The sequence below is a fragment of the Hippocampus comes genome, unplaced genomic scaffold, assembly GCF_001891065.2.
Source record: "Hippocampus comes isolate QL1 unplaced genomic scaffold, H_comes_QL1_v1.1 scaffold158, whole genome shotgun sequence".
Classification (NCBI taxonomy): domain Eukaryota; kingdom Metazoa; phylum Chordata; class Actinopteri; order Syngnathiformes; family Syngnathidae; genus Hippocampus; species Hippocampus comes.
The window spans coordinates 3565807-3575380 of NW_017805548.1; the positions used below are offsets into that span (position 1 = coordinate 3565807).

General features: G+C 41.8%; 1 protein-coding gene across 2 annotated transcripts in view; it reads left to right on the top strand.

Annotated features, from left to right (window-relative positions):
• The window catches only part of galnt7 (UDP-N-acetyl-alpha-D-galactosamine: polypeptide N-acetylgalactosaminyltransferase 7), a 64527-nt gene that overhangs the window by 8591 nt on the left and 46362 nt on the right, over positions 1-9574 (top strand). For both annotated transcript variants that reach the window (XM_019879756.1, XM_019879757.1), the window contains exons 2-4: positions 1995-2106; positions 3056-3374; positions 7141-7307. In XM_019879756.1, the coding sequence (XP_019735315.1) occupies positions 1995-2106; positions 3056-3374; positions 7141-7307 (598 nt within the window). The remainder of the gene's footprint in view (positions 1-1994; positions 2107-3055; positions 3375-7140; positions 7308-9574) is intronic.

Below are 9574 nucleotides of genomic sequence, written 5' to 3' on the forward strand. Positions count from 1 at the left end.
TGCTGCAGTCGATGTAAATAAGTTTATATAACGCAACATACAATTTTACAAAAATTGTAAAAGTATTATTCCTGAATATTTATTTTACTTTCAACCACTCGACATGTTCAGTGGCATCAGTGCTATACATACACATATAGTTCTTATTTTTTTTCTTTGTATTTTTGCCCTCTATGGACAATAAAAGCGGCATTGTGCTATGACCAAAACATAAATATAAATCTATATAAATAAAACATGAATTGGAATATTTCATATCACACAATTTTTATGCTTTGTCTTTGATTTAAAGATGACAATACGCAAAAATCTACAAAAATTGTAGAAATTGTAACACATGGGTTACGCTGGCGTATGTTTTACCACTGTAAAACTGCGCCCAATAATACAGTGCGTTTTGTCTCTGTGTAAAATACCAAAATAGCACCCGTTAGTGAGACTGCGCCCAACAATACGGTGCGCCGAATGGTCGTGGAAATACGGTATATATATACATATATATATCCTCGTCTCACCCCTCAGGTGGTGTCCATCCCCCATACAGCTCGGGTCCTCTACCAGAGGCCAGGAAGATTGAGGGTTCTGCGCAGTATCCTTGCTGTTCCCAGCACTGCACATTTCTGGACTGAGATGTCCGATGTTGTTGCCGGGATCTGTTGCAACCACTCATCTAGTTTGGGGGTCACTGCCCCGAGTGCTCCGATCACTACGGGCACGACTGTCACCTTTACGTTCCAGGCTCTCTCCAGGTCCTCTCTGAGCCCTTGGTATTTCTCTAGTTTCTCGTGTTCCTTCTTTTTGATGTTTTCATCACTTGGGACCGCTACATTTACTACAGCAGCTTTCCTCTGCCCTTTATCTATGATCACGATATCTGGTTGGTTCGCCATTACCATCTTGCCAGTCTGTTTCTGGCTGTCCCACAGGATCTTCGCTCGGTCATTCTCCACCACCTTTGGAGGTGTTTCCCATTTTGATCTTGGGGTTTTCAGTCCATACTCCGCACAGATGTTTGGGTAGACTATGCCCGCCACCTGGTTATGGCGTTCCATGTAGGCTTTCCCTGCCTGCATCTCACACCCTGCAGTTATGTGTTGGATCGTCTCAGGTGCCACTTTGCACAACCTACACCTTGGGTCTTGTCTGGTGTGGTATATCTGGGCCTCGATGGCTCGCGTGCCCAGGGCCTGCTCCTGAGCAGCCAGGATGAGTGCTTCTGTGCTGTCCTTCAGGCCAGCCCTCTCTAGCCACTGATAGGACTTCTTGAGATCAGCCACTTCCGTTATGGTCCAATGGTACATCCCGTGTGGGGGCTTGTCCTCCCATGACGGTCCCTCTTCCAGCACCTCATCCTCTGTTCCCCACTGTCTGAGACTTTTTCTGAGTACGTCATCCATTGGAGCCTTCTCCTTGATGTATTCATGGAGCTTGGATGTTTCATCCTGGACAGTGGCTCTCACACTCACTTGTCCCCGGCCTCCTTCCTTACGGCTTGTGTACAGTCTCAGGGTGCTGGATTTGGGATGGAACCCTCCATGCATGGTTAGGAGCTTTCGGGTCTTAACATCCGTGGTCTGAATCTCTTCCTTTGCCCACCGTATGATTCCTGCAGGGTATCTGATCACTGAAAGAATTGGAATCAAAAGAGGGAACTATAATTGGAACTGGAATTCAAATGATACCCAACCATAACTCTTATGTCAACAACATTAACAAGTAGTAGGAAGCAAGCTTCAAATCAGCCGCCAAGGGTGACAAGTTAATCTGGATTTTTCAAAGGTTATTTTTCAGGTGCCCTTTACTGAGTTATAATTTATAGGTCACATTAATGGTGGAAAACCTTCTGAAAGGATTTTTCTCATTCTAATTTTTTTGCATGACAAGAACTTTGACAATAATTTGAACAGAAGTATGAAGACTGACTGATGTATCTATATACTGTATGTGAATATGAATCAAAAGTTAAATATGAATGTCATATTCATCTACAACAGGATGATGGATTGATTCCTCAAGGAGACCCAGCAGACCATTTTAAGCCTGTTGTCCCCTGGCCACATGTGGAAGGTATTGAAGTTGACCTCAACTCAATCATACTGAAGCCGGGTGAGATAATCTCAATTTTGTTGATACTCTCCATGTGTGGCGTCTTGTCTGTGTCTGTGTGTCCTATATGTATGTATGTACAGTGATACCTCGGTTTTTGACCATATTCTGTTGCAGAAGGCTGTTCAAAAAGCGATTTGTTCGAAATCTGAAACTATTTTATTCGCCCATGATTAGGGGCTAATACACTATGCAGAAACAACAGTCAGTTTTGCGTCAATCACAACAAACACGTCTGCTCACAATGAACGCTACACGAGGAAGCGTCACTTCCTCGTGTAGCATTCCTTCGTGAAGTAATTGCGAAATATATAACATAAGCTGCGCCTCCCTTCCAGCAAGCTGCCATGTTCCGCTATCATCTTTCCGCTACGGATACCAGAAGGAGACAAACTTAGCAAATGTAGTTCCTCAACATGACGCCTACAACATTGCCATACACTTAGTCCGTCACTTGAGAGAATTCTAGAGTCCGTTTGGTATGACATTTTGCCTGCGCGTTTGCTGAAGAAATTGGTGGTAGGCTTCTGTGAGGTCTCTCTGCGGCACCGTAGTGCGCATGCTTCAAAACCCACGCACTTCGAGTTTAGGTTGCTGCATTCTACTAGTTCACCACTCTATAGCACTCAATTCTATACACTCACTAAATTCCCGCCCAATTATATTATTAAGCAATCGTTAACCAGTTATGTTAATGAGAAAAGATGGAAAACGACAATTATGTAGTTTGTACTGATACAAGTAAGTACTGCAGCCTTCAAACTGCAGTGTCTGTTTGAAAATCCTTTTTTGTGTATCGCATTGTTAATCATTTCCTGAAAATATTTTCAAATCTGTATTGCTCACCCCTAAACAGTTTTGCTACTAAGTTCTGTATTGCTTTTTCTACCTGAATGTTTGAGTTGTGTTTTATAATATGACATATTTTGTTTTCTGGTTTCATCTCCAGGAGGGGGGCAAGATGTGCAAGTCCCCAAGCAGCATCCCAGTCAGAATCAGGCCATCCAGCAACAGTATGCAACGTTCACGCCCCATTTTCACAATTACAATGGCCCCATTCTTAAAAAAGGAGTTCTTGGAAACCTTGAACCCAAAGACACTGAGCCACCAGGGGTCCCAGATGGCCCAGGAGAAGGAGCCAAGCCACTTGTTCTGGGCCCAGAATACAAAGAAGCAATCCATGCATCCATCAAAGAGTTTGGCTTCAACATGGTTGCCAGTGACATGATATCGCTGGACAGGACCATTAAAGATATACGCCATGAAGAGTAAGTACTGCTACTCATTATACTGTTTTATTCTGCACGACTACAACTATTACTGTTACTCAAATTCCAATGAAGGATGTTGTGTAAAACATAGATAAAAACAGCAGTGATTTGCAAATTTATCCATCCATCCATTTTCTGATCTACCTATCCTAACAAGGTTCGTGGGGCATGCTGGAGCCTATCCCAGCTGTCTTCGAGCAGTAGGCGGGGGACACCCTGAACTGGTTGCCAACCAATCGCACGGCACACACACAAAAACAACCATCCATGCTCACGTTCACACCTTGAGACAATTTCGAGTGTTCATGTTTTTGGAATGTGGGAGGAAACTGGAGTACCCGGAGAAAACCCACGCAGGCACAGGGAGAACAAGCAACCTCCAAACAGGAAGGCCGGAGCCGTAATCGAACCCTGCACCTCTGCACTGTGAGGCCGACGTGCTAACTCAGGGGTGTCAAACTCAGGTCCTGGAGGGCCGCTGTCCTGCATGTTTTCCAAGTCTCCCTGTTGCAACTAGTCGACCACCTGGCCGCCCTTGATAAATCAGTCAATACAGTGATCCCTCTATCGCTCTATTGCGGTTCACCTTTCGCGGCTTCGCTGTTTCAGGGATTTTTTTTGTGCATTTTTTTTAATGCTTTTAAACAGTGAATTGCATTCTGCATCCTGATTGGCTAAGGCACTGACCAACGTGAACAGTCTCCGCACCTCGTCTTTGTACTTACATACCCTACAATGTCGACGAAACGTTCTGCACCGGCAAAGGCACCTGAGGACGCGCTCAAGCAATATTATTTTACAGTACAGTATTTCGAAAAACTATTATAGTTATTTGTTGAAAACATTGTTTTTTTTTTGTGCTTGGGCCTGAAAACAGGTTCTGGTCTTTGGTTTCATTGTATACATAGTTCAGTATTGTATAATAACTGTAAAAAATAAAGCTCACTACTTCACGGATTTCACCTATCATTGGTTCTTTTTGGAACGTAACCCCCGCGATAAAGGAGGGATTACTGTACATTTTTCAGGTCGGTCCAAATAGTCCCCGGTCTTTTCCATTTTGGGAAGCGACTCCCAACAATGCATCCATTTTGCGGTTGACTTTGGTCAATGCATGAGTCACCCTCCACGTAGGCCGTCAGCGTATTCCCTTCCAATGAAGCTGCTCCAGGTGGCTGAATTTTGCAATAGATCAGAAGAAGACCTGTTATCAAGGGGCCAAAAATGTAGATGTTGTGATGTGTTGTCACAGACCCTCTTCCTTCTGTGTATTTATAACTTGCCCCTTGATTTCGGTGAATCCACTTCCGGGGACCTTCTCTATGTTTCTTGCTTTTAATTATCATGCTGGGTGGGGTGATTTCCGGAAGGTGTTCTCACACCTGCTGTTGATCAGCAATCACTTCCTGTGCATAAGACCTCTGCTGATATGCAAGCGCGTGCCAGATGATTTGATTTGCGCAATGAGTGCGCGACCCTGCCCAGCCTACCGCTGCCTTTCCTCCACAGACTACTTGATTCTTCACTTATCACAAATCACGTGTACTTTTTAAAACTATTGATTCTGTACTTTCACCCCCTCAGACTTTTCCCCTGATATGTGCGATAGATTCCTGCAGTTTTTCATTGATAAGGTTTCTAACAGGACTCTTGTTGCAATCCACTACACTTGAACCCTTTCTCCATGTCCCAGAAATGAAAGTCCTCCGGATTTTCCCGGAATTGCGGGTTTTTCATTATTTTTATGAAAATCTGTCCAGAGAATTGAGGAAAATTTGCTGAAAATTAATCCGGATATTAGTTGACAACATTGTACAAAGACTCGTTTGAGTTTGTTGTTTTGCTTTCACGAGCGTAGCCGTGTTGAAACACTAACACGAGTAACAGTAAAGAGATTTTCGTCTCTTTATAAACACACTTGCTAAACCCCAGTGGAACGAACAAAAGACACCGTGGACAAGACAGTTGTCGTAAAAAATATATTTGGACAAAAAGGGAAACACACAGATTGGCAGAAAAAAGTGTCCGTCCGATTTCGAGTGTCGTCTCGGCTAGCTTAGATTAGCTGTTGTCGTGTGTGACGTCGGGTGTGTGACGTTATTGCGTCAGCGCTGATTGGTTGAAATCAAAAGACGCGCTTGCGTAAATGTTCGCGCTGACGCACGCACAGCAGAGAGCAGCGGACAAGCAAGAGTGGCGTCGCCACAACAGTAATAATATCCTCGTCTTGTATTCTCATGGCCTCGCCATATCTCTGAGATTTCGAAATTTCGGCGAGAACGGAAGCCACAAAGGATGCATGAGCCCGATCACTTAACTTGATTTGCAGGCCCGAGCCCGAAGCAAACCGTGATTTCATATTTTATTTGGGAGGACTCGGGAGGAGGAGGGGTGATTGCTGATAACAAAGCCTGTCTTTTGGAACGAAATCTAAGTTAAACAAGACTGGATTAACATTTACATCTATTATATTTCTGTTTCTGAAGAGGTTACATTAACGGACAATTTTCCATCATTGACGGATTTTTTTTGCGCTTACGACAATAGATGCACTTCTGTGAACACACACAGACCACAGCACGCTGTCAACACCAGACGGTGACTGACGCCGACCAGCTCCTTCCGTCTGACTTATCATAGAGCCCATGAAAAACAAAATGCATTCGATCAGCCAATTACAATATTCTTAGCGTCATGCCCACAGTAATGTGCTACAGTCTGAGGCCACCGAAGGATTTTGAAGGACATTTTTCACTGCAGTAACAGCAATGACACAGGCTGCAAAATCATTCGAAAAATATGGAGTTCTACAAAACGGCCAAGGACAAAGGCTCAGATACGGGATATGAATTTTGATCAAAATCATCCATGTAAAATTATGCGATTTATATATATATAATTTTTTTTTTTTTCGGAATTTTCAGGAAAGTCCACTTTCATCTCTGATGTCCCTTGTTCAGTGGTGTTATATTCTTTTGGGACTGCTTCCATTTTTAGAGGATGTGGTTTGACAAACCAGGCCATCTGGCTCCCTTTATGACTCTGTTTCTCTTAAGGAGGTTCTCCCAAATTGGGCTTGGCCCTTATCAAACACAACTTATCTTCTGGTGTATTTACCAAACAATTCAAACATGCCCGGGTGCAACCCTTGCTCAAGAAACCTAGCCTTGATCAAGATGTCTTGTCAAATTTCAGACCCATTTCCAAAATGCCTTAATTTCAAAAATTAATTTTCAAAAATTCTGGAAAAGTCGTGTACATGCAGTTAAAATCTTTCTTGAATGAACAACCTCTGTTGCTGATTTGAGAACCACGGCCAAATTTTTATGTTCACCCCTGCTTATAAACATCCATATTGTTACAGAAATTGCATGTTAATGGCCATATGGGAAGGATGGAAATGTATGGAATTCTAAAATACATTGTCAGCCATGCATGCCATTTAGTTCCTGACAGTAGAATGGCCACAAGAGGGTGCCAGTCACTGCTATCGGTGACTGGTATCGGCAGCTTTTGCGAGCCCACGATCTTGTGCCTTATCCTGAAATAAGGTATTGACTCAATACAGATATCTGGTCTTGGTACTCACCCATCCCCATCCATCTATGGGGCCTCTTTATTTGGAAGAGGTCAAGATATTGCTCACTGATTTGCTTGCTAACACACCTTGGTATTTCTTGATAATGTTTGCTTTCACTTACTTACGAACAAACCTACAAACACAAACATCAAATAATATTGGGATTCTTTGCTATTAACACAGGTGCAAGTACTGGCATTATGATGAGAGACTACTGACCTCCAGTGTGGTGATAGTCTTCCATAATGAAGGCTGGTCTACCTTAATGAGAACAATCCACAGTGTCATCAAGAGAACTCCCAGGAAATACTTGGCTGAAATTGTCATGATAGATGACTTTAGCAACAAAGGTGGGTTTCCTTATCTTAGAGTGCTTTGAAAAATGTTGTTTTTATATGATTGCTGTCTACTACAGTGAAACTCCTCTATAACGATATCATGTTTACAGCAAGAAATTTTTCACAACAGGGGGCTTTTCACTGTAGCAAATTTTATCTCAGATGTAAACACACACACACACACACACACACACACACACACACACACACACACACACACAAAACGTATGTGTGTACTCTTTATTTTGATTCCAATACATAGTGCATAAATATGAGCATACACTTATTTGACACTTCATATAGCCAGTGTAGAAAGAAAAAACGGGGAAGAAATTGCGAAATTTACGATCAGCATTCACTTTCACTTATATCAATTTCTTGCGTAAGGTCTTTTACTTTGCTTCCTCCATCTTTCATTTTTATTACTTTTATCCTGTCTTCAAGCGCAAATGCTTTTCTTTTCTTAACTCCTTGGTCTGCAAAGGTCCGTTTCGTAGCCATTTTAGCAATGTAACATTCGTGCTGCGTCTGAAACTAACAATAACAAATACTTCTTGGACTACTGCGCATGTGTAAACCAGTGTGGTGGTTGCTGTTGCCGTTTCCGAACGAAGCAGTAGAGGTCACTGTGGCATGATGAGGTTGAATTAGACTTTTGCGGAAGGCTTGTTTTCATTGTAGTGAATCTCATTGCGAGGCAAGAGCAGAGAAAAAGATTTCGTATAACGGAACAGGGGGACTTTTCATCGTAGGGGGAGCAGAAAAGTGGGAATGGCTTTCATGCATGAACATTTTTTCACACTAGGGGGTATTTTCGCCCATGTAGGTTTCGTTGTAGAGGAGTTTCACTGTACTACAAACTGGAATGACGATTTTAGGAAACACTGTCATGGGAAAACTCTTTATAGCCATAAGAGAGTTAAAGAGAAATTAAGTGCAGCAGAATTACATTTAAACTCGGTTTACGAGTACAAATTAAACTGAGCTTTAAAGAGTGGTTTACATTGAATCTCTTGTTTTAAACTTGATTTAAAGTTTGGTGCTACAGAATGTAAACTTAAAGCATGATTTAATCTTTTTTTTAAAGTTAAACCTTGTTGGTGCAATCTGGCTGAAGAGTCTGACAAAGGTTCGTTCTGAGACTCTGTGTTACGATAGCTTCGTTCTAAAATCGTTTGGGGCGCAGGGGGGGGGGGGGGGTCTACTGGTGTTTATAATAAAGGTAATACTCCACTTAATAATGTGGAGCGCCGCACCTATTAGTCCGAAGCTGCTAATGTATGTACAAATTTGGTTTTATGGCTAAATTGAGCTATTGTGGCTTTTAATCCAGTTCATTTTATCATCCAGAAGTAACTGTAAACTTGATGTTGGAAAAGAAAAATAATGATATTTTGGATAATGAAACATTTGAATTTAAGCAGTAGACAGACATACACTTTAAGGCAACCGAATATAAATCATATGGCGTTGAGACTAATGTTGACCCAGACACATATATATATCATAATTGCAAATGTGACTCTCATCAATATACTGAGAATAAGGTTAATTAATGGCTTTTGACCAGTGGCGGGCCGTGCATTTCAACCTTAGGCCTTCAGTGATGTCACATACATACACAATATAGGCTCGTCAAGCAGCACTTAATTTCAGGAGCATTTAAAACCATCAAGTATGCATTCACAATTAAGAGCAGGAAACTACATTTACAGATCGTCAGAAATAAAAAGATGATTTAAAAATACCAAATAAAATGCCACCCAAATTACGCTGTGTGATCTTAAACAAGTCTGTCCAATAAATTGCGCAATGTCGCAGTTTCATATAAGACACCAACCAAACAATAACAAAACAAACTATTCTTTGAAAATAAACAGATCATTTGCATTTTGAAAATCGGCGATTCAACAGCAAATAACTGAAAATGTTGAGCAGCTGAGATTGAACGAACTTTCGTGCACGAAGGTGACTACAATGCGCCATTATAAATTGCAGGTGAGCAGATTTATTTGATACATTTTTGTATCTTTGTCATTTTATTTCGTTACCATGAATTTAATACTAACGAAATAAAATGACAATAAGAAATGTAAAATAAAATTCATTTACTCACCAATGTCGTGCCTGTTCACTGAGGTGCAGATCTACGCGAGTGTCCCCAAACGTTTTTAAACGCACCGTAGCTTGTAAGTGCCCAGCTGTTTCCTTGCTGCCTTAGTAAAACAATCCAGTGTGGCTCCAAACACCAAATCGGTCAGTTGCAAGCAATAGGCAGT